Genomic DNA, 25,423 nt, shown 5'->3' with positions numbered 1-25,423 from the left:
TGGATAGATAGATGGATGCGTGGATAAGTAGAAGAACGGGTGGATGAATATAGGAGTGAGTGAGTAGATAAATGCGTGGGTGGATGGATAAATGAGTAGATAGATGAATGGACAGATGGATGGATAGATGGATGAATTCACAGGTAGGTGGGTGGATGAAAGGGTAGCTTGGTGGGTGAATGGATGGATGGATGGATGGATGGGTGGATGGGTGGATGGGTGGATGGGTGGATGGAAGGATGGATAGATGGGTGGTTGGGTGGATGGATGGGTGTATGCATAGATTAATGGATGGATGGTGAGTTTGTGGATGGATGAATGGATAGATGGATATATGGGTAGATGGGTGGATGGATGGATAGATGAGTAGATGGGTGCTGGATGGACAAATGAATGGGTAGATGGGTGAATGAAAGGGTAAATTGGTGGGTGGATGGATGAATGGATGGATAGATGATTGGATAGGTAAACAGGTGAGTGTGTAGATGGATGAATAAATAGATAGGTGGATGCATGAGTAGATGGGTAGGCAGATGAATGAACGGATGGATGAGCATGTAGTTTAGAGACTGACACACAGTAAGCACACAATCTGTTAGCAATTGTGAAAGTCTGCTTCATCTCAAAATCTGGGGAGAGGGAAGTGTTGGGAAACTGACCTTATAACGTTCTGAAATAAGGAAAATGGCTCAGCTATCACAAAGTACTCAGTGTGAATAAACATCCCGTCATGTTCAAGGGTTCCTCAGAGACCCTTGAACATGAGGAGATCTGGGTCTGACTTGAAGAGAAGCTGTGAAGAAAGGTAGGAGCTAGAGAGGTATCAGAAGGCTGGGGAGAGAGGGGGGCCATCAGTATCTGCTTCTGCATGATCCCATTTCATCTTCCATTCATCCTCATGAGGCAGGTGCTATCATGAGGTCCATTTCACAGGTGAGGAAGCAAACACAGAGAGGTGAAGCAATCTGGGCAATGTCACATAGCAAACAAGGAGGCAGGCTGCCACTCAGATCTGGCTCATCCCAAAGTCATTGATTTTTCTCCCACAGACCCCATATGACCAGGCACCCCTGGCATTACCTCTGGGTCTGTGTAGATTTCTGGGTCTCTCTGGGGGCTCAGGAAGGGGAAGAGGAGGAGGCGGTCACCACGTCGCAGGTTGAATTCTCGCCCGTCTGCCATGGGCATGGCCAGGTCCACCACGACCTCACGGGTGATGAAGGGAGCAGCTGTAAGCCTGAGGCTCTCACTCAGCACGCTGTCTGCATGGGGCAGGTGCAAGGAAGGGTCAGCAGGCTGTTCCTTCACCTGCTCATATGCCACCCCCAGCTCTTATTTTACAGAGGAATATGAAAAGGCTCAGGGAGGGTGCCTGCCTTGCCCACAGTCACACAGCAAGGTGGAAAAGGCCAAATTGATGAGATATGGTCTCCGTGGTCCCTCAGAGACCCTTGAATATGAGGGTATCCAGGTCTGACCCCAGGAGAAGTTGTGAGGGAAGGTGGGAACTAGGAAGATATCAAAGGCTGGGGAGAGAGTGGGACCATCGATCTCTGTTTCTGCCTGCCCGGCATATATTTCTCTTCTGGAAACGGGTCCCTGATTTTCCTCTAGGGTCCACCCCTCTCTCACTCTAAGGGGTTAGACTGCTGATTCTGTGCTCAGCTACTGGGATGGGGCTGTGACTGGCCAATCAGAGCATCCCTCTGAGCCCTGTGATTGGTTCAGGATGGATACATGACCCAAAGAAAGCCAATGAAACACAGTCTTAGGATTCTTGGTGGGACCATTGTAAGAGATGCAGAATCTCACAGAGCCGAGAGGAAGTCAGCCTTGAGCTGCCAATAGCTACTGCCAGCCTGAGACCGCAGGAAACAGTGGGAAACAGGGCTGAGAGGTGGAGAGGAACGGAGTCGTCCTGACGACATTGTTAAAGTGCCTGGGTCTACCTGTGCCTCAGGCCAGTCCTCTGGACTTTTTAGTGACATTTCTCAAAGTGCCTTTTCACCTCAGCCAGTTGAAGTTAGGTTTTCTGTCCCTTGCCTCCTAGCTGAGACTGGAGTATGGAGATGCCAGGTCTGTGAAGACAGGAGGCTCAGGGAGACCCTAGGCTGGAGGACACTGATGGACCCTGGAAGACAGGAGCCCATGTTGGGGAGAGTTTTGGGGTCCACGATGATGCAGCCTTAGGGGCTATCTTGGAGGGTCTGACCATCTCACCAAGCACAGGTGTGCTGTCTAGAACCTTCTGTGGGAGGGTGGTCATCTGCGAGACAGGCTGCTCTGCTGGCCAAAGGATACTCTCGAGTTCTCCGCGGACAGCAGCCAGGGCTTCAGGATTCTTGAGAAGGAAGAGCAGGAGCCAGAAGGCAGCAGGACCCATATTCCCCTGCAAGGAGAAGGGCCCCTGTTATGCCATTTGAGGGCAGAGCTGACTCGTCTCTGCCAGGGACACAGCCCAGGCCAAGACAGAGGGGCCAGTAGGCCTGGGCTCCCACTGCTGCCAAATACCTGGGCATGGCCAGTGTCTATCTCCAGCCTCAGGATGTGTCCAAAACTGCTCTGTGGCCCAAAATACCAACTTCAAGCCCACTCATGGCATCCCTGACTGTGAGCAAAGTCATGAATCCTAGGTCACATAGGTAATCTTCATAGCTAATCAGCAAGACAGTGTCAGTAATAGGAACAGGCTGTCTCAGTTAAGACCGTTAACATCTGAGAATGATCACGTTGTTGGCCCCAATTTTTCACCAATCCCAGAATCCACGCTCCTTACCATGTGACTTCGCTGTTCCTCCCATTAAAGAGCAAGAGGTATTTCCCCCGCCTTTTGAATTTAGGCTCAGCTATGGACTTACTCTGTCCAATAGAAGAGGCAGAATTGACAGAGCACCCACTCTACACCTAAGCCGTAGAGACTTTGCGTGTTTCCACTTGCCTGGCAAGCCCAATGATTCCAACGGGAGAATGAGAGACTCATGGACAGAGCTGAGCTGCCCCACTGAGCCAGACCCACAGGCCCGTGAGTTAAATAAATGCTGATGGGTATATGCCACTGAGTTGTGAATGTTTGTTACGCAACAATAGCTAACTGGTGCAATAACTAAAGATTTGCTTCCAAATACAATCATTCTCGATGTAGTTTGGGATTCAAAAGTTCTTTATATGTTTTGTATGTTAAAATTCTATAGTCACTTGAATAAATCTGTGTGTTGTGTACGTATAAAACAAAGCTGCAATCATCATTGATGACTGTGAAAGCTATGAATAAAAATTATTTAAACTTCTTAATAGATAAACACTTAGGAAAATGGAATTTCTTGCTTCAAGGCTTCAGTCTTAGCTGAACATTTTCATACACATTTTAGCCTCAGCTCTTTGGTATGTGGCTAAAATGTGTACACAGCACCCTTTAGTGATCCAGAGATGGGTGGAATACCAACTAATCTCAACTTGGGGTAAGGTTTTTGTCTGCTGTGACTATCCTATTCAATCATAATAATGGAATATTAAATCATCATTAAATATCATGTTTACCCAGTAATTTCATTACAGACATAATTGCACATGGGCAAAAGGACATATGCACGAAGATAATTATTGCAGTGCTAATATAATAGCAAAAAGCTGGAAACCACCCCCATGTCTATCAAGAGGGGATCAATGAGATAAATGAAGATCCATCCATGGGCTGATGACGCACGAAGTCATTAGGAAGAAGCTGGCTCTGTGTGTACTGATGTGGCACTGAAGCCAAGACACACGGAAGCATGCAAACAGCAAGGAGCAGGGTGGCGGCTCAGCATGCTGCCATTTGTGTGTTTGTTTAAAGAGAAATATACCTGAAGAAGCACAGACCATTGCTTTTTTTTTGAGACAGGGTCTCGCTCTGTCACCCAGGCTGGAATCCCGTGGCACAATCATAGCTCACTGCAGCCTTGACCTCCTAGGCTCAAGTGATCCTCCTGCCTTAGCCTCCCAAGGAGCTGGGGCCACAGGCAAGTGATACCCAGCTAAGTTTGTTTTTGTTGGTAGAGATGGGGGTCTTCCTATATAGCCCAGGCTGATCTCAAACTCCTCCTGGCCTCAAGCAATCCTCCTGCCACAGCCTCCCAAAGCACAGACTATCTCTAAGAGACACCAGAAACTGGTAACTGAGGTTGCCTTGGAGCAGAAGCTGGGAAGACAAGAGCATAGGGCGGAAGGAGACTGACTTTCCTTGCAAATACCCTTTCACACTGTTCAGAATTTTTAAATGGACACATTAATTTTAAATGAAACAGAAGACCCCTAGGCTGGAGTGCAGTGGTGTGATTATGGCTCACTGTAGCCTCCACCTCCTGGGTTCAAGTGATCCTCCTACCTCAGCCTCCCAAGTAGCTGAGACTACAAACATGCACCACCATGCCTGGCTAATCTTTCTATTTTTTTGTAAAGATAAGGACTCACTGTTTCCCAGGCTGTATCCAAATGATTTCTATAGTGATGTACAGTGTCATGAGAAATGTTCATGTTATGATATTAAACCAAATAGAAGGTTAGATTGAAACAGCTGCATGATCTTAACCACAGAAGAAAAGCATACAGGGAAAGGCTGGAAAGAAATGCACCAAAGTATCAATGATGGTGAGACAGATTTTGTCTTCTTTAGGGCCCATGAGGCCATGAGGCCCCACACTCCTCCACTCGATACTTCCAACATGCAGGCGCCATTATTAGGCCTTTTACTGAAAAGGAAACGAAGCACTCCCTGGTCGCTACCCACTGCCCACCATATAATGGAGGCTCACTGTTATTTGTCAAATAAACATCTGTGTCCCTTTAGACCTGAGTGGAGCCCCAAGACAGCCTGGGAGGTGGGTTGAAAAATCCTTGAACTGAGACCAGACAGAGATGGGTTCAAATCCCAGCTCCCTACTTTCTGTGACCGTGGACAGGTCACATCCCGCTTTGGGTCTCAACACTGGGGATAACACTGCGACCTCCTGGGTGACCGCAAGGGTCCAGTGAGGACCACATGTGCTGCGCCCAGAGTAGGTGCTCAGAAGTGGTCACCCCTTTCCCACTGGCCCCTCCCCTGAATTTGAGAACAAGTCGGGGGAGCCTCGGGCCCTTTCTGAGAGTTCTGCCAGCACCTCAGCTCCAGCTGAGACAGCAAGGTCACTTGCTGTCCATCACTTAAATAGCCAGGCGAATGCGGGTGATAAATAATTCAGCACTGGGTTAGCTCCGCGCCAAGGCCATTTGATCTGGCCCAGATGGTCAGATGGGGGCCACCACTCACTAATTACCAAGCAGGAGTGGAACACATGGGTGCTTGGCTATCTCTGCTTGCAGGAAAAAGCTGTGGCAAGTTAAGGAGGTGACCAAGACCACCTTCCACCCAACTGCACAGATGAGAGTGTGAGCGTGCACGTGCGTGCACACAGCCATAAGAGATACTGAATTCGCCACCCTGGAGTTTGAGCTCTTGCCCATGGAGCCTTGCCTCTGTTTACTCAGGAAGTTTCTCGTTTGTCCTCATTCCCTCCTACTGCAGCCAAAAGCCATGACCCAGCAGTGTTGCCTCCTGTTCTAGCTTTCCTGTGAATGGCGGTGGCTGACCCCTGGGAGGCACTGCCTGCAGGCCAGAACACACCCTAGGCGACTCGCATGCTCCGTCTTATCACCTCCTGACCACACAGCCCATCGGTGGGAGTGGGGGACACCCATTGCCTGAGTCTGCCCTGCACCTGTAACAGCACCCCGCTTTCCTTCACAGAACCACCTCCTCTTAAACCCAAGTCTGTGTGGGTCATCCAGGGCTGACCCACCTTCCAGACTTCAAGTGTGGCCATGGGACCCAGGCAGAGACACTGAGTGATCCACGCAGAGGGGGCGTGTGAGTTGGCTGGGCCAGTGAGTATCAGGCTTGGGAGCTGTACTGGAATATAGGGGAAGGGGAGCCCTCCTTCACGGGGATTGCTAAATTACATGGAGCTGCTGGAGGGTATCACAGCCACCCCCCAGGGCAAACCCTCTGAAGATGCAGCCCAGAAGGGAGAGCTGAGGGATGGGGTCACGGATGGTGTTTCTTTTAATTTTTGTGATTTCAAAAATTCCAAGGGAATAAAAGAATATGTGATAACGACGTGTTAGTTTAGGTCATAAATGGTAACAAATGTGCCACTCTGCTGAGGGCACTGGCGACAGAGACGGAGGCGTTGGGAGAAGGGGGATAGGGGAAATCCCTGCACCTTTCCATCAATTTTGCTGTGAACCTAAACTTGCTATAAAAATAGAGTCTATTTAAAACGAACAAAAGCCCTATGCACAGTGTAGGATCCTGGATTGGCTCCTGGAAGAGAAATAGGATATTAGTGGGAAAATGGGGGAAATGGGGATGGACTTTAGTTACGAACAATGTCCCAGTGCTGATTCTTAGTCCTGATGAATGTATTGCGGTTACGTAACATCAGGGAAGGCTGGGTGAAGGGTATCTGGGAACTCCCTGTACTATCTTTGCAACTCTTTTATAATCTAAAATTATTTCAAGATAAAACTACTAATGAAGAATTTAAAAAAAAAATCACCCAACCCTCTTTACGGACGGTGAAACTGAAGCCCAGAAAAGTGACTTGAGGTCACACAACTAGTTTAGTGGCAAGTGTGAGATTCTAACTAAGTCTGTCTGACTCTGAATACTGTGGTTTTGCTTTCCACTCTGCTATCAAATGCCTCAGGGATTCTTCCTGATGATCACCATCTCAGTGCAGCTATCTGCAGGCCCAGCAGCTCCCACGCTTCCCTTCCCTACCTCTCAGGACCACCCAGGAGTTTCCAGGGCTGTGTGGCTGTGGCTGCTGAGGATGTGATGGAGAGAAGGCCAAGCGAGATATGGGGAAGGAAGAGAAGGACAGGATGTGACTGATGGCGCTGAGGGAGTCAAGCATCATGACTCTCAGTCCCGGCATTACCAGCATCAGTGAGCTCAGAGCTGGGAGGGAGGGAAACCTGTCATGTGTTTGGAAACTCTTCTCCATCTGCCCCCCACCACCCCATCCCACCTTCCCTCAGAGCCTCCTCTTCTCCCTGCCTGGGCCTTAGGTCTCTGCCCACAGGGTCCTCCCGGGATGCCCAAGCCTCCCTCTGCCCCTTCCATCACTCCAGCTTCCAGGCTCGGGGGTTCTGGATTCATGGAGCTGCTGTGAAGATCCTAGAGATAAAGTTTGCAAAGTGCTCAACATGGTGCTTGGCCCAGGGCAACTGCTCAGTATCTTTTGAGATTATTATTCCTGACTCATCATCTCTGACCTTACAGCAGCAATCACAGCTACCATTTCTCAGCTCCCAGCAGCATCTGACTCAGCTGCCCACGCCTGGCTCTCCCCTGCCCTCCCCTGCCCTCCCCTGCCCTCCCCTGGCTCCTTCCTCCTCACCTTTCTCAACACTGGAGAGCCCTGGGGATGCCCCCTTCTCCACCCACCCTCACCCCCAGTCTCTCCTTCAGTCCTGAGGCTTTAAACTTCTCTCTGCTGACAAATCCCAAAGGTACATCTCAGCCTGGACCTCAAACTCCAAGTCCAGACTCTTCTCCGTGTCCACTCCTCCTTCTCCATCTCAAATTCAACACACCCAAAGCCAAACCCCCAATCTTCTCCCCAAAACTTGCTTCTCCCGCCATCTTCCTCATCTGCCCATGGCCTTGCCATCCCTCCTGTGGCTCAGGCCCAAACCTGGAGTCATCCTTGATGGCCTCCCCCACAGTCCCATCCAACACCAGATCCTGTTGGCTCTACTTTGGAATATGTTCAGAATCAAACCGGCCCCCGCCCCTGGCCCAGCACCACACTCTCTTGCCTGGATCCTGCAGTGGCCTCCTCCCTGCTCTCCCCACCTCTGCTTCCCCCCACTACAGTCTCTTGTCACTGCTGCAGCCAGAATGATCCCTCTAAAGCATAAGACAGATCAGGTTTTCCCTCTGCTCAGAGCCCTCTCACTCAAAGTAAAAGCCAAAGCCCTCCCCAAGGATGACAGGGCCCTGTGCGGTCCAGCAGCTCTACCTCCCCACCATGTCACCCTCGGTCCTGCCTCAGGGCCTTTGCACTTGCTGCCCCCTGCCTGCGAGCCTTCACTCTATGTATTTACATGGCCCACTCCTCACTTCCTTCAGTCTCTGCCCAGATGTCACCTTTCAGTGAGGCCTTCCTGGACCACCCTATTTAAAAGAGCCCCTCCTCACTCCCCTCTGCCGTTCCTTTCTCCTGCTGCACCTCTTCTCCATAGAACACACTACCTCTAATCCTTGTTTTGTTTTTCTGAGACAGAGTCTTGCTCTGTTGCCCAGGCTGGAGTGTAGTGGTGTGGTCTCAGCTCACTGCAATCTCTGCCTCCCCGGTTCAAGTGATTCTCCTGCCTCAGCCTCCCGAATAGCTGCGAACACAGGCGCCTGCCACCATGCCCAGCTAATTTTTGTATTTTTAGTAGAGACAGGGTTTCACCATGTTGGCCAGGCTGGTCTCAAACTCCTCAACTTGTGATCTGCCTGCCTAAACCTCCTGAAGTGCTACGATTACAGGCATGAGCCGCTGTGCCTGACCTAATACGTTTTTTTTTTTTTTTGAGACAGTGTCTTACTCTGTCACCCAGGCTGGAGTGCAGTGGTGACATCTTGGCTCATTGCAACCTCCACCTCCCTGGTCCAAGTGAGTAGCTGGGATTACTGGCATGTGCCACCATGCCTGGCTAAGTTTTGTACTTTTGGTAGGGTCAGGATTTCACCATGTTGGCCAGGCTGGCCTCAAACTCCTGATCTCAAGTGATCAGGCCACCTCAGCCTCTCAAAGTACCAGGAATACAGGTGTGAGCCACTATGCCTGGCCTCTAATACGTTTTAGATGGTTACTTGTTTATTTATTTATTTACTTTTAAGACAGGGTCTCGCTGTGTCACCCAAGCTGGAATGCAGTGGCACAATCATGGCTCACTGCAGCCTTGACTTCCTAGGCTCCCGCAGTGCTCCCACCTCAGCCTCCCAAGTAGCTGGGATTATAGGTACGTACCACCACGTCCAGCTTGTCTACAAAAGATAAAGTATTTTTTGTAGAGATGGAGTGTTGCTATGTTGTCTAGGCTGGTCTTGAACTCCTGGCCTCAAATGATGTTCCTGCCTAGCCTCCGAAAGCATGGGGATTACAGCTATGTGTTTATTAATTGTCTATCTTCTCCCACCAAAATGCCAGCTCCCTAAGGGCAGAGACTTTTGTCTGTTTTGCTCACTGCTCTATCCCCAGCTTCTAGAATGAGGCCTGGCACACAGTAGGCTCTCTAAATGTTTGTTGAAGGTGTTTATTGAGCACTTGTTACCCGCAAGGCATAGTTACAAAACTGCACGTGCATCATGGCTCCCTCCTTTCATCTTCACAAGCGTGTCTTGAAGCCGGTGCTGCCATCCCCATTTTACAGATGAGCAAACCGAGGTGCTCAGAGGTTAAGTGACTGACTTGCCAGGAAGTGTCAAAGTCAGGACTCAAATCCAGGCAGGGAGGTCACGGAGCCTGTGCCAGAAACTCCTGGGCCAAGTACCCTCTTGGCTCTGCTCCCAAAAGGCTCTTGAAAGGTTTTCCCACCTGCCTGAATTCTGGATGCTGTCAACGGCTCAACCTCAGAGGACATCTTGTCCCCAGCTCCTGCCCAGCTCTCCTGACCCTGCCAAATGCTGTTCCCTGGCCTTAATGCCACTCGAGCCCCTCGGCCAGCATCCAGTTTTGCTGACACAGGTGATTTCCACAAGGAGTTCTGGGGACAGTCTGGAGCTCCGAGTCATCTCTGCACATAAATATGTTATTAGGCACTGATGTGGGGGACAACTGCCAGTTAATCCCAGCCCCCCACCCCTTGCCAGTCTCTGCCTGCAAGGACAGTAAATGGCTCCGAGAAGAAACTAAAAATAAGCTGCAAGTTGATGGGAGAGGAATTACCCAGAAATGTCAGGCTGTGCGACTGTCACTGTCGAAGTGGGGCCAAGAGGAAGATGAGGGGCTTGGAGATGAGGAGTGAGGCAGGAACCAGGCCTGGGGCCCCGCACCATCCAAGCCTGCCCCCTTTCTTTCACTCCAATATCTGGCCCATGACCAAATCCACTGGCTCTGTCTTCCTGAAATTTCCAAAATCTATCCACGTCCTCATCGCCTCCATGGTCGCCACCTGATCCTGTCACCACTGTTTCCTCCTTGGTGACCTGTTTTTTGCTTTTGCCCCCAAGATCCTGTCCCTTCTCTGCTCGGAACTCTCCTAGGCCCCCATCTCACGCAGAGAAAAATCCCGAGTCCTCACTTATGAGGACCCACGAGGCCCTCATATCACAACCACACATGCACACTTGCACACACCCACTCGCACACTCACGCCCACCTGTGTGGCCCACAGCTGCAGCACCAGGGCCCGTGCCTGCATCTCTTCGGACACACCCATCTCCTCCAGGTGCAGCAGGTAACTCTCCAGCCATTTGCTCCGGTGGGCCCTCGTGGCCAGCCTGGCTGGGGACAGCAGCTTCCACAGGCGACTTTTGACACTGGACATGTGGTCCTTGTCTCCTGCAGGGGCAGAGCACAGAGTAGGGGTTACAGATTTAACATCACACCCAGGGCTGGCCAGGCATGACCTCCTATGAGGCCAAGGGTCTTCTGAATGTCACTCCTTGAGGGTGGGGAATTCCTGTGGGAAAGAAGCCGCAGGGAGAGTTTCAATACCAACTTGATTTTTTTTTTTTTTTTTTTTGAGACGAAGTTTCGCTCTTGTTACCCAGGCTGGAGTGCAATGGCGTGATCTCGGCTCACCGCAACCTCCGCCTCCTGGGTTCAGGCAATTCTCCTGCCTCAGCCTCCTGAGTCGCTGGGATTACAGGTACGCACCACCATGCCCAGCTAATTTTTTGTATTTTTAGTAGAGACGGGGTTTCACCATGTTGACCAGGATGGTCTTGATATCTTGACCTCGTGATCCACCCGCCTCGGCCTCCCACAGTGCTGGGATTACAGGCTTGAGCCACCGTGCCCGGCCCCAACTTGCTTATTATCTGTCTTACTCCCAGTAGAAGGCAGCAAGGGGTCTTGTCTCCTGCAGGTGAAAGCCCTATTTCAATCACCTCTATGTCCCCAGCACCCGGCCTGTAGCAGGTGTTCAATAAATAAATATGCATTGTATTAGTCTGTTTTCATGCTGCTAATAAAGACATACCTGAGACTGGGTAATTTATTTATTTATTTATTTATTTTAAAAAGTGGTTTAATGGACTCAGAGTTCCAGGTGGCTGGGGAGGTCTTGTAATCATGGTGGAAGGTGAAAGGCACATCTTACATGGCGGCAGACAAGAGAAAATGAGAGCCAAGCAGAGGGGAGACCACTTATAAAATCATCAGATCTCATGAGACTTATTCACTACCAGGAGAACAGTATGGGGGAACCACCTCTATGACTAAATTATCTCCTGCCGGGTTGTTCTCATTATATGTGAGAATTATGGGAGCTACAATGCAACATGAGATCTAGCTGGGGACACAACCAAACCATATCATACATTAGTAAATGGCATTTCTTTCCAGGACAGAAGAAGGAACACTAAACACTGAGCAGCATTCTCCCTCCCCAGGGTCCAACTCCAGAGCAATGCCAGCCCATGTGTGTGAGGAGGAGGCCACTGTGAGCAGGCTCAACACAGCAGCAATCACAGAAAGACAGCAGCAATCAATCACAGAAAGACAGCAGCAATCACAGAAAGACAGCAGCAATCACAGAAAGACAGCAGCAATCCAGAAAGACAGCAGCAACAACCTAACTGACCCTCCAGAGAGGGCAGATGGGGCTGGAGTCTCAAACTCAACTCACTCCAGTGAAAACAAATCAAGTAAGAGAGAGGGGGGGCCAGAAAGGGGCCATGGTAGTTAGCCCACCGACCAGCCCCCGGCAGGAGAGAGAAACTCACCCCAGCATGGCCAGAAGACCTGTGCTTTCAAAGAAAGCTAACAATCCAGACAATCATGTATAACCTTCTGATGTTTTTTAAGGTTAACATCCAAGTAAAAAGTTTTTAATCACTGTGCAGACCACAAAAGAATCTCTGAAGGTCAACTTTGGCCCACAGATCACTAGCATGCAATCGCCATCAAACAGACAATGGTGTGTGTATATTCTGGAAAAACCATACAGCAGTGAAAGTGAATTAGCTCATTTTACCTACAGACACAGAGACTTCCCAAGGGCAGACTGGCAAGGGGATAAAGCCAGGCACTGAAGAATGATACTATTTAGATATTGTTTTCATTTCTTTTTAAAAAAATATTTTTGTGAACGATACATGAGACAGTATATATTAAGACTCCAAGGTAATGCTATTTATATGCATAAATATAAAGTTTAAAATAAAAATATAAAATATAGAATTTGGTTTTCTCCAAAGTCACCCCTTGGAAAAGTGAGTCACCTTGGATTGCTCCAAAGTTTCAAAGTACTGGAAACTCCCTCACTGACTCTTTTGAACCATAAGCCGTGTTTCAGGAAGACTCGCCCCACCAGTGATTCTAAACCTGGCTGCACATCACAGGGCGTTTGAAAGGGTGGGAAATGTAGGCTATGGTTTTTTTTTTTAAGTATCTTGGCTTCATTTTCAAACAATATGCTGAATATGTTTAACTTTTAGACTTCAACTTAAGCTCGTTGTTTTACATTAAAATGAATGTCACCATTTCGGGTGACATTTCAATGTAAAGCAATGAGCTTAAGTGTTCAACTGAAATACATTATCTTCCTACGTTTCTCAACTTTTCAGGCTCTCTGAAGAATTACCTGGGAGCTCTTAAATCTCTGGATGCCCAGGTGCTAACCGTGGGCAGACTGATCATGTCAGAATCATGTGGGTGGAAACTGAGCATCCAGAGATTTAAACAGGTGCCTGCAGGGCACAGGCAGTGTTGAAACCACCTCAGTTGATGCAAACTCTGGATACTTCTAAGCATGATCTGATGCGATGGCTAGAAAAAAAGAGGCAGGGAAATTTAGCACAGCTTTAGAAATAACTGGCATTCTTTGAGGTCTGACCACACAGCTGCAATCTTGAGTATCGCCGTAAACACAGTGTTTAAGGATGACTTTAAAAAGCAAGGCAGGACCATTCTCCACTTTTCCCCGGTGCCTAGAGCAGTTCTGAGTACATGGGAGGTACTCAGTATTTGCAGAATAAATGAACAATGAAGCAAAAAAAGGTAATGCAGTATGAAAATACGGCTGACAGAATGTGAGAAAATATTTGCAAATAATATATCTGATAAGGGTCTAGCACCCAAAATATGTAAAAGAACTCGTACAACTCAACAGCAATTAAAAAAAAAAACAACCTGATTCAAAAATGGGCAAAGGACTTGAACAGATACTTCTCCAAAGAAATACGAACGGCTGATCAACACATGAAAAGATGCTCAAAACCATTAGTCATTAGAAAAATGTACATCAAAGCCACAGTGCGATACCACTCACAACCATGAGGATGGCTGCTGGTTAAAAAACAGAAAATAAGTGATGCTGAGCACCTGGAGAAACTGGACCCCTCATGCACTGCTGGCGGGAATGTCAAATACTGCAGTTGCTGTGAAAAAGAGTTTAGCAGTTCCTCAGAAAGTGAAAGAAAGAATTGCCATATGATCCAGGAATTCCGACTCTAGGTATGCACCCCAAAGAACTGAAACCAGAGACTCAAACAGATGCTCGAGCAACAGTTCACAGCAGCGTTATTCACAGTTGCCAAAAGGTGGAAACAACCCACGTGTTCTTTGATAGGTGAATGGATAAACAGAATGCAATATATACATGCAACGTATTATTATTCAGCCTTAAAAAGGAATGAAATTCTGACACATATGCCAGGCTTGGTGGCTCACGCCTGTAAGCCTAGCACTTTGGGAGGCCAAGGTGGGCAGATTTCCTGAGCTCAGGTGTTAGAGACCAGCCTGGGCAACATGGCGAAACCCTGTCTCTACTAAAATACAAAAAAAAAAAAAAAAAAAAAGCTGGGCATGGTGGCGCATACCTGTAATCCCAGCTTCTCAGGAGGGTGAGGCAGGAGAATTTCTTGAACCAAGGATGTGGAGGTTGCAATGAGCCGAGATCACACCACTGCACAACCTGGGTGACAGAGCAAGACTCTGTCTCCCCCCGCCCAAAAAAAAAAGAAAAGAAAGGAAAACAAAGAAATTCTGACAAATACTACAACATGAACCTTGAAAATATTATGCTAAGTGAAATAAGCAGACACAAAAGGACAAATATTGTATGATATCCCTTATATGAGATTCCTAGAGCAAGAAATTCAGAGACAGAAGAGAAGATACGATGGGCTGAGAGGAGAGACAGGTGGGGAATTATGGTTCAATGGGCACAAAGCTTTTGTTTAGGATCATGAAAAGTTTCTGGAAACAGATAATGGCATGGTTATGCAACTTTGTGAATGTATTTACTGCCACTGAATTGTACAATTAAAATGGTTAAAATAGTATATTTTATGTTATATATTATTTTACCACAAATTTTTTTTTTTTTTTTTTTTGAGACGGAGTTTCGCTCTTGTTACCCAGGCTGGAGTGCAATGGCACGATCTCGGCTCACCGCAACCTCCGCCTCCTGGGTTCAGGCAATTCTCCTGCCTCAGCCTCCTGAGTAGCTGGGATTACAGGCACGTGCCACCATGCCCAGCTAATTTTTTGTATTTTTAGTAGAGACGGGGTTTCACCATGTTGACCAGGATGGTCTCGATCTCTTGACCTCGTGATCCACCCGCCTCGGCCTCCCAAAGTGCTGGGATTACAGGCTTGAGCCACCGCGCCCGGCAGCACAATTTTTTAAAAAGGTCAAATGAACGTCATTTGGCAAATGAGTCAAAGATAGTGTTGTATAATAAAGAATTTGAATTCTGGCTGGGTGCGGTGGCTCACCTGTAATCCCAGCATTTTGGGAGGCCAAGGTGGGCAGATCGCCTGAGGTCAGGAGTTCGAAACCAGCCTGGCCAACATGGTGAAACCCTGTCTCTATTAAAATACAAAATAGTAGCCTGGCGTGGTGGTGGACACCTGTAATCCCAGTTACTTGGGAGGCTGAGGCAGAAGAATCACTTGAACCCAGGAGGTGGAGGTTGCAGTGAGCTGAGATGGAGCCATTGCACCCCCACCCCAGCCTGGGTGACAGAGCGAGACTCCATCAAAACAAAACAAAAAGAATTTGAATTCCAAGGTTTCAGTTACCCATGGTCAACCACGGTCCAAAAATATTAAATGAAAAATTCCAGACACAAACAGTCATAAGTGTTAAATTACATGCTCTTCTGAGTAGTGTGTTGAAATCTTGTGTCATCCTGCTCTGTCCTGCCTGGCAAAAAACACAAGATAAAAATATAGCAGTGGGCCAGGTGCAGTGGTTCACTTCTGTAATCCCAGCACTTTGGGAGGCCAAGATGGGCAGATTACCTGAGGTCAGGGGTTTGAGACCAGCCTGGCCAACATGGTGAAATCCATCTCTACCAAAAATACAAAAATTAGCTGGGCATGGTGATAGGCATCTGTAGTCCCAGCTACTCAGGAGGCTGAGGCAAGAGAATCATCTGAACCCAGGAGGAAGAGGTTGTAGTGAGCTGAGATTACACTACTGCACTCCAGACTAGAGAACAGAGCAAGACTCTGTCTCAAAGACAAAAAATATATAGCAGTGATTAGATTGTGGATTAAATCAGTTTACATTTGTATGTCCCTTAGAGCAGTGCCGGGGACACACTAAGTTATTTACCCAAGATTTATCTATTGCTGTGATATATTGTTAGGACAAAGCAAAGTGCCAGCAACCACGTGTTTAGTGCATTGTGGAAAAAGAGAATAAGAATATAGTCACATTCACTTGCACTTGTATGAATGAACTCTAGAAGGATCCATTCGAAACTAATAAAACTAGTCAATTATGAGCAGTGGGAATTGGTGGAAGGAGTGTAACAAGAAAAGGAAGGAGACTTACCATTGTTATTAATTTTTTCCAGCCTAACTGAGGTATAATTGACAAATGAAAATTCTAAGTTGTACAACATGATGTTTTGATATACACATATGGTGTGAAATGATTGTTACAATCAAACTAGTATATCCATCACCTGACATAGTTAGATGTACACTGGTGAATGTGTGTAACTTAAGATCCACTCTGGTAGTAAATTTCAAGTATACAATACATTGTTATTAACTGTGGTCACCATTTTGTATATTAGGTCTTCAGAACGTATTCATCTTGTAACTCGGAGTTTATAGCCTCAACCAGCATGTCCCCATTTCCCCATCTCCTGAGCCCTGGTAACCACTATTCTACTCCGTTTTTCTGAATTTGACTTTTTTAGCTCCCACATATCGATGACATCATGCAGTATTTGATTTTCTATGTCTGGCTTATTTCACTTACAATAATGTCCTCCAAATTCATTCATATTGTTACAAATGGCAGGAGTATCCTTTTTATGGCTGAATAACATTCTATCATGTATTTACATATACAGCAGTCCTGTCTTAGCCACAGTTTCACTTTCCAAGGTTTATTTCCATTCCTAATCATTTCAATATTGAAGTTGACCAAAAAAATCAAAAAAAGACAAAATTTTAAAAACCTTCCCACTGGGAAAACAGAGGCTTGCTGTCTACTTTGGATTCCAGGACAATTTGCTGTTTGGTTGGTTTTTTCCTTTTGAGACAAGGTCTCACTCTGTCACCCAGGCTGGAATGCAATGGCGTAGTCCTGGCTCACTGCAGCCTCAACCTCCAGGGCTCAAGTGATCCTGCCACCTCAGCTTCCTGAGCAGTTGAAACTACAGGTGTAAGCCACCACACCTGGCTAATCTTTTAATTTTTTTTTTTTTTTTTTTTTTTTTGTAGAGACAAGGTCTCTTTATATTGCTTAGGCTAGCCTCAAACTCCTGAACAAAAGTGATCCTCCTGCTTTGGCCTCCCAAAGAGTCAAAGTGCTGGATTACAGGTGTGAGCCACTGCGTGCAGCCTCGTGCTGTATTTTAATGCGTGCATAAAGACCAAGTGTTGCTCTAAGCAACAGAGTGGCCACAAGCCCCAGGAGGTTACAGAGCATTTGAAATGCGGCTGGCTTGAATGCAGCCATGTTTAATATAGGGTAAGGCAGACACTGGATTCCAGAGTCAGCATGAGAAACAAAATGTAAAATATCTCATTAATAATTTTTAACACTGGTTCCCTGCTGAAATGCTAATAATATTTTAGATATATTGGCTTAAATAAAATGTGTTATTAAAATTGATTTCACCTCTTTATTTTTCTTTTTTAATGTGTCTAATAGAAAATTTTTAATTAGAAATGTGATTCACATGATATGTCTATGTACAGACTGTTCTAGAAGGATAACACCAAACTCATAGCAATAGTTACCTGGGGATAGATTTAGAGGGAATGTGGTCAAAGGGAACTTGCCTTTTTGTAATATTTGACTTTTTTTTTTTTTTTACAAAAGTCAGGGGAGCCCAGTTTAGAGGCCAAGCACTGTAGCAGAGTGCCTGACCTTGAACAAGTCACCTCACCTCTCAGCGTCTCAGTTTTCTTGCCTGTAAACTAGGATAATATAAGTACCCACCACACAGGGTAATATACAAATCGAATGTGTTAACATCTAAAGCACAGAGATGCCTGACACAGACCTAATAAACAGCTATATTATTAAATAACAAATCTTGCTGAATGTTAGCCAAGTATTAGCCCAAGGAGAACATGCTCATGAATTGCTTCTATAATTAAGAAATAATAATAAATTGTGAAATACAGAGCACAAAGTTTGAAGACAGAGCGAAACCCAGGTTGAAATCCCAGCTCTTCCCTTCCTAGCAAGAACTTGGCCAAGTCACTTTGCATCTCTGAGCCTCAATTTCCCCCATGCGTAAAATGAGGACCATCTGGCTCACAGGTTTGCTAGGAGGATTCAGAAAGATCACACACAGAACACATGGGTATTGGTAGAGGTTTGTAAAATACTGCTTGCTACATTCTTGCCATTATTTTGAGATATTATTTATTGGTGCAATGACTCAATCCCATTAATCAGGGGTGCCAGGCCCACAGTGATTGACAGCCCACCAATTTAAATCAGATTGGTGTATCTGGTTTAAATCCCAGAGTTCTCATGCCATGTGGCCTTGGCTGAGCCCCTGCTCATCTCTGGACCTCAGTCTCCTCATCCAAAAAATGAGGACCCAGACTTGAGTACTTCTCGAGTTTTTTCTGGGAAACCCCTCTAGGCCCTCCAGATCTGGGGGCATAGTACAGAGAGGCCCCCAGTAGAGACATGTCTTTAAAGTTTTGGGTTTTACCTTTGAAGTGTATTAGAGTTTTGCATCAGACTCTGTGATTCTTTGATATAAGAATGTCTTTTTTTCCAAAAACAATGTTCAAATAAACAGTCCCCAAAATAATCTAGTGAAATAAATGTTCTAGATGGAAGCACTATGTTTAGCTTGGGGGTCTGTTTAACTGTCCCCTGTTCCCAACTACCTACTGTGTGAGAAACACCAGACTCAATGGTCTAAGTGTTCTCAAAGGATTTTCTTTTAAAATGTGGTTTTTCTAGGGCTGGGCGTGGTGGCTCAAGCCTGTAATCCCAGCACTTTGGGAGGCCGAGGCGGGTGGATCACGAGGTCAAGAGATCGAGACCATCCTGGTCAAAATGGTGAAACCCCGTCTCTACTAAAAATACAAAAAATTAGCTGGGCATGGTGGCACGTGCCTGTAATCCCAGCTACTCAGGAGGCTGAGGCAGGAGAATTGCCTGAACCCGGGAGACGGAGGTTGCGGTGAGCCGAGATTGCGCCATTGCACTCCAGCCTGGGTAACAAGAGCAAAACTCCGTCTCAAAAAAAAAAAAAAAAAATATATATATATATATATATATATATATGGTTTTTCTAAAAAATAAAAATTTTTAAATGTATTTGGGGTAAGGAGTTCGAGACCAGCCTGGCCAACATGGAGAAACCCCAGCTCTACTAAAAAGTACAGAAAAATTATCTGGGTGTGGTGGTACATGCCTGTAATCCCAGCTACTCAGGAGGTTGAGGCAGGAGAATTGCTTGAACCCGGGAGGCAGAAGTTGCAGTGAGCTGAGATCGTGCCACTGCACTCCAGCCTGGGCATCACAGCAAGACTCAATTAAAAAAAAAAAATACACACACACACACACACGAATACACATATATATGCTATATACATGTATATACACATATATATACACATATATGCTAAAGGAAAGCAAAAGGAAATGCTATATATATGTATATACGTGTGTGTGTGTGTGTGTGTGTGTGCAGTGACATAGTCTACCCACTGCCTGCACCTTGCTCTTTTTTTGTAACCGTAGATTTCATTCACTACCAGTATGTCCCACTCCGTTTTAGATGCGTAGTTGGCCTGTAGGTGAATGCATAATTTATTTAATCAGCCCTTACGTGTGGACTTTTAAATTGTTTCTAGCATTTGCAATTATAAGCAATGTGACAATGAATATGTTTGTGTACCTGCAGACATGTGCAAGCATTTCTGTAGGATAAATTCCTAGAAGTGGAAGCACAGGATCCAAGGAATGTGCATTTTATTTTATGTTTTGGCAGGTTCTGCCAAAAGAGGCTGCAATGCTTCACACACCCCACAGCAACGTTCGGGGGCTGCTTTGCCCACATGCCTCTGGTCCCAACTAAGATGAGAAATCTCGCCCTCCCACATTGCCACCTGCTGCTCACATTGAGAAATGCAGCCTTCCTCTACCCAGCCCAGGGATGCTCCCAGAGTGATGGTGCGGGGAGTTCCTCCGCATCTAACCACACTCTGGAGCATCTGTAAGATGGAAAGGGTAGTGGAGAAACCCAGTTTTTCCTGGGGAACCAGTCAGTACTAGGATGTGGCAGGTGCTTTATGCACAGGACTTTGCAATCAAACAGACCAAGTTTCTACCTACCAACTGCCTGTCTATGACAGGTGATCTCACCTCCCTGAGTCTCAGTTTCCTTATCTGCAACAAGAGTATGTTAATACCAACCTTTCAGCATGGATGGCAAGATTCAATAAGATCAACTGAGTTGCTTCTAAAAAGATGATAAAGGACACAAACAGCCAACTCACAAAGAGGAAATGCAAACTGATACTGAAACACAGAAAATATAAAAGTCAGCTGGGTGCAATGGCACATGCCTGTAGTCCCAGCTGCTCAGAAGGCTGAGTTGGGAAGATCGCTTGAGCCTGGAAGGTCAAGATTGCAGTGAGCCAAGATCTCGCCACTACACTCCAGCCTGGGTGACAGGGCAAGACCCTGTTTCAAAATAACATCAACAACAAAACAAACAAAACACACACACACAAAAGATGTTTCATCACAGTCATCAGGGAAATTCTACATAGAGCCAGATGTCCTTTCTTGCCCATCAGATGGGCAATGATTTAAAGATTGATAACTGCATGTTGGCAAGGTTGTGGTAACATGCAAATTAAAACAATAAGTTACCCACCTCTGCCCATCAGATTAGCAAACAAGTGGAAAGGCTGATGGCATCTGGTGGAGCAGACTTCTTCCCTTTAGGTAGGCAGATGAATTGCTCCATGGTTTTGGAAATGATGTGACAGATGCAGATAAAAATGTTAATGTATATGGCCTTTGACCTGATAAAACCATTTCCAGGAAGTGGGCAGACAGAAATGAAATCACCAGATGGCAGAATAGATACAAGTAAAATGAAATACTATAAAAGCAAAAAGAAAGAAAGAATATTGGCATCTAAGAGGGAAATGGCTAACTACTGAAACAGCCATTTGAGGGCTAAAAAAAGTCTTGGTTTTTCATTTTTGTTATTGTTTTGAGAAGGAGTCTTACGCTGTCGCCCAGGCTGGAGTGCAGCGGCACGATCTTGGCTCCCTGTAACCTCTGTCTCCAAGGCTCAAGTGACCCTCTCACCTCAGCCTCCTGAGTAGTTGGGATAACAGGTATGTGCCACCACGCCCAGCTAATTTTTTGTATTTGTGGTAGAGACAGGGTTTCACCATGTTGGCCAGGCTGGCATTGAACTCCTGACCTCAGGTGATCTACCCACCTCAGCCTCCCAAAATGCTAGGATGACAGGCATGAGCCACCGTGCCTGGCCAGATGTCTTGTATTTTTAATGTTAATTTCATATCCTTCTACTTTGTTGGATTCAGTTATTGCTGGAGTTCGTTTAATTATTAATTTTCTGGGGTTCTCCAGGTACAGTATCAGATCATCTGCAAATATGAATAGTTTTTCTTTACCCATTCTTATGTCTATAATTAGTTTATCTTGTTTAATTGCATCGGCTAAGATCTCTAAAAGACGTTTATATCAACAGAGGAGAATGTACAGCTATATTGTTAAGTTAAAAACAGGTTACAAATAACAGAATCCCTCTTTGTAAACACAGATATGAATATTTGTCTCTAGTTGTGAGAACATACAAAATACTGTGAAGGGGTACACACCGTCATGCTAACATTGGTTTCACAGGAAGCAGGGCTTGGAAAAAGGGGTATTATACTTTATACTACCTGTAAGCTCTGAATTGTTAAGCATAAGATTATGTTTCTCTCATGTAAACAAAATCGATAATGTGTTAAAGCTTTGGCTTTTAAAAACACGTAAGCAAAAGGAAATAGGCAACGAAGTGTTTGAGCATAGACTATGACAATGCTTAACCTCATCTGGCACATAATAAGTGCTCAGCAAATAGTGCTTTTCTTTTTCTTTTTTGGTTTTTTAGACAATGTTTCACTCTGTTGCCCAAGCTGGAGTACAGTGGCACAATCTCGGCTCACTGCAACTTCTGACCCCGGGGTTTTAGAGATTCTCCTACCTCAGCTTCCTGAGTAGCTAGGATTATAGGTGCCCGCCACCACACCTGGCTAATTTTTTTGTATTTTTAGTAGAGACAGGGTTTTGCTATGTTAGCCAGGCTGGTCTTGAAGTCCTGACCTCAGGTGATCCACCTGCCTCGGCCTCCCAAAGTGCTAGGATTACAGGCATGAGCCACCATGCCCAGCCACAGTGCTTTTTCTTGTGACCTCAGCCAGTTCTAACAGCCACCCCCTAGGAAGATCCTGCTGTTTCCCCCATTTTACAGATGGCTGAGATCACAGAGAGAACTGAGGCACAGAGAGAACACACAGATGCAGGGAGCGGAAGCTGGTAAAACTCGTCAAGCCCTGAGAGCTCAGACTCGGTCTTAGCTACTCCCTTCCACAGTCCCTCCAGAGAAAGGAGCTGGAGCAAGTAGAAGTAACGCTCCGAGTCACCAGCAAGGAAGCAGCAGAGCAGGAATTTGAATCCAGGCCTCTGCTGCAAGTGTCTGAGCCCAGCACACATAGCACTTCCCAACCTTCCCAGGGTGCTTGTCAGACAGGCAGTTTTCCAGGCTCTCCCCTGGGGATCTGGATTCCTATGGACCTGGATGGGGCTCAAGAACTATGTTATGAACAATGCTCATCTGGGAAGTTTGGGGTACATGACCCAGGGGATGGCGCAGCCCAGTGGTTCCTACAGCTCCTGCACACGGAAACAGCCAGGACCCTCTACCCACACTGAGTCCGCTCTGCAGCCAAAAATAAATGAGGTAGATTCTTACAAATCGATGTGGAAATACTGTAGACATGGAGTTGAGTGAAATCTCTGAGTGGTAGAACAATTCTTCTAGTGTGATATAGCTAAGTTATAAAAGCATAGGCCATAATATTCTTCCTTCTAAATTATTCTATAATTTGGGAGAGAGATCCAAGGTGGCTGATCACTAGCAGCTCGGGATTGCAGCTCCCACTGAAAGAGCAGAGAACGAGAGGACGCCACACTTTCAGATCAAGTTTTGTTGCTCACGCACCAGGAGATTCCCAGCGGAGGAGCCCCACGTGTCGCCAGCGCGACTCTTGAGGCCGGCGAGGCGGTTTTGCTGCTGCCTTGGTGCGGCGGTTCTTGGTGCAGAGTAAAAGCACCATCAATCTTAACGCCGCTGTTTTGGCGGCGCAGTGGGTTGCTCAGATTCTAGCGCCGGGAATCAACAAGTTGGACGTCCACTCAGAAACCCAACTATAAAGACGGTAATTATAGAGACCACAGATGGATAAATCTATAACGAAGGGAAGAAACCAGCCTAAAAAGGCTGCGAATACCCAAAATCAGAACGCCTCTCCCTCTACAGGGGAATCACAGTTCCTCATCAGCAACAGAACAAGGCCTGATGGAGAAAGACTGTGTTCCATTAGCAGAAGCAGGCTTTAAAAAGTGGATGATAAGAAACTTCTGGGAATTAAAAGAACTTGTTTTAACCCAATGCAAAGAAACTAAGAACTTTATCAGAGGTCGAAGACCAACTTCATGAAATAAAACAAAAAGACAAGATTAGAGAAAAAAGGATAAAAAAGAATGAGCAAAGTCTCCAAGAAATATGGGACTATGTGAAAAGACCTAATCTACGTTTGATAGGTGTACCTGAATGTGACAAAGAGAATCAATCCAAGCTGGAAAATACGCTTCAGGATATTATTCAGGAAAACTTTCCCAACCTAGCAAGGCAGGACAATATTCAACTCCAGGTAATACAGAGAACACCACAAAGATATTCCTCAAGAAGACCAACCTCAAGGCACATAATCGCCAGATTCACCAGGGTTGAAATGAAAGAGAAAATACTGAGGGCAGCCAGAGAGAAAGGTCAGGTTATCCATAAAGGGAAGCCCATCAGACTCACAGCAGATCTCTCAGCAGAAACCCTGCAAGCCAGAAGAGAGTGGGGGCCAATATTCAACATCCTTAAAGAAAAGAACTTTCAACCCGGAATTTTATATCCAGCCAAACTAAGCTTCATAAGCGAAGGAAAAATAAAATCTTTTGTGAACAAGCAAGCACTCAGAGATTTCATCACCACCAGGCCTGCTTTACAAGAGCTTCTGAAAGAACCACTACAAATAGAAAGGAACAACCAGTATCAGCCTTTCTAAAAAATGTCAAAAAATAAAGAACATCAACATAATTAAGAAATTGCATGAACTAATGGGCAAAACAGCCAGCTAACATTAAATGACAGTATCAAACTCACATATATTGTTATTAATTCTAAATTTAAATCGACTAAATCCCCCAATCCAAAGACACGGGCAGGCAAAAAAAGCCAAGACCCATTGGTATGCTACATCCAGATCCATCTCACATGCAAGGATACACAAAGACTCAAAACAAAGGGATGGAGAAAAATTTACCAACCAAATGGAGAGCAAAAATAAATAAATAGAAAGCAGGAGTTGCAATTTTTGCCGATAAAATAGACTTCAAAGCAACAAAGATCAAAAGAAGCAAAGAAGGATATTACATAATGATAAAAGGATCGATGTAATGAGAAGAGCTAAAGATCCTACATATATATGCACCCAATACAGAAATACATATATACACACCCAATACAGGAATACCCAGATATATAAGACTTATAAAGAGACTTGGACCCCCACACAATAACAGTGGGAGACTTCAACATCAATATTAGACAGATCAATGAGACAGAATGTTAACATCGATATTCAGGACTTGAACTCAGATCCGGAACAAGTAAACTTAATTAACATTCATAGAACTCTCCACTTTAAATACACAAAATATACACTCTTATCAGTACTACATCACACGTATTTACAGGTTTAAATGAAATATTGGTTGGCTGCTTGTTAATTATTTTCTTCCCTCATTTTTTTTTATGTCTCTATTATTAAACATAATTACAGGCATACCCATTTTTAGACTGCATTCTAGCCCGGGCAATAAAGCAACACCCCGTTCTCTCTCCCTCTTCCTCTTCCTCTTTCTTCCTTTCCTTTATTCTTTTTTTTTCTTTTCTTTTCTTTTTTTTATTCTTTTTCTTTCTTTCTCTCTTTCTTCCTCAAAAAAAAAAAAAAAAAGTATAGGCCAGGCCGGGCACAGTGGCTTACACCTCTAATCCCAGCACTTTGGAAGGCCGAGGTGGACGGACCACTTGAGGTCAGGAGTTTAAGACCAGTCGGGCCAACATGGCAAAACCCCGTCTCTACTAAAAATACAAAAATTAGGGCCGGGCGCGGTGGCTCACGCCTGTAATCCCAGCACTTTGGGAGGCCGAGGCAGGTGGATCACGAGGTCAAGAGATCGAGACCATCCTGGTCAACAAGGTGAAACCCCACCTCTACTAAAACTACAAAAAATTAGCTGGGCATGGTGGTGCGTGCCTGTAATCCCAGCTACTCAGGAGGCTGAGGCAGGAGAATTGCCTGAACCCAGGAGGCGGAGGTTGCGGTGAGCCGAGATCGCGCCATTGCACTCCAGCCTGGGTAACAAGAGCGAA

The 25,423-nt window shown here is 45.9% G+C and overlaps 1 protein-coding gene across 1 annotated transcript in view; it reads right to left on the bottom strand.

Annotated features, from left to right (window-relative positions):
* Nucleotides 1-25,423, bottom strand: part of PTGIS (prostaglandin I2 synthase) — a 63,209-nt gene that overhangs the window by 5,729 nt on the left and 32,057 nt on the right. The window contains exons 6-8 of the mRNA XM_032256030.1: nucleotides 10,393-10,574; nucleotides 2,221-2,389; nucleotides 1,081-1,262 (exon numbers count right to left, since the gene is read on the bottom strand). Coding sequence (XP_032111921.1) covers nucleotides 1,081-1,262; nucleotides 2,221-2,389; nucleotides 10,393-10,574 — 533 coding nt within the window. The remainder of the gene's footprint in view (nucleotides 1-1,080; nucleotides 1,263-2,220; nucleotides 2,390-10,392; nucleotides 10,575-25,423) is intronic.

Source organism: Sapajus apella, unplaced genomic scaffold, assembly GCF_009761245.1.
Source record: "Sapajus apella isolate SASKATOON/1434 unplaced genomic scaffold, GSC_monkey_1.0 scaffold92, whole genome shotgun sequence".
Lineage (NCBI taxonomy): Eukaryota > Metazoa > Chordata > Mammalia > Primates > Cebidae > Sapajus > Sapajus apella.
This window is presented reverse-complemented; position numbering and strand designations above follow the sequence as displayed.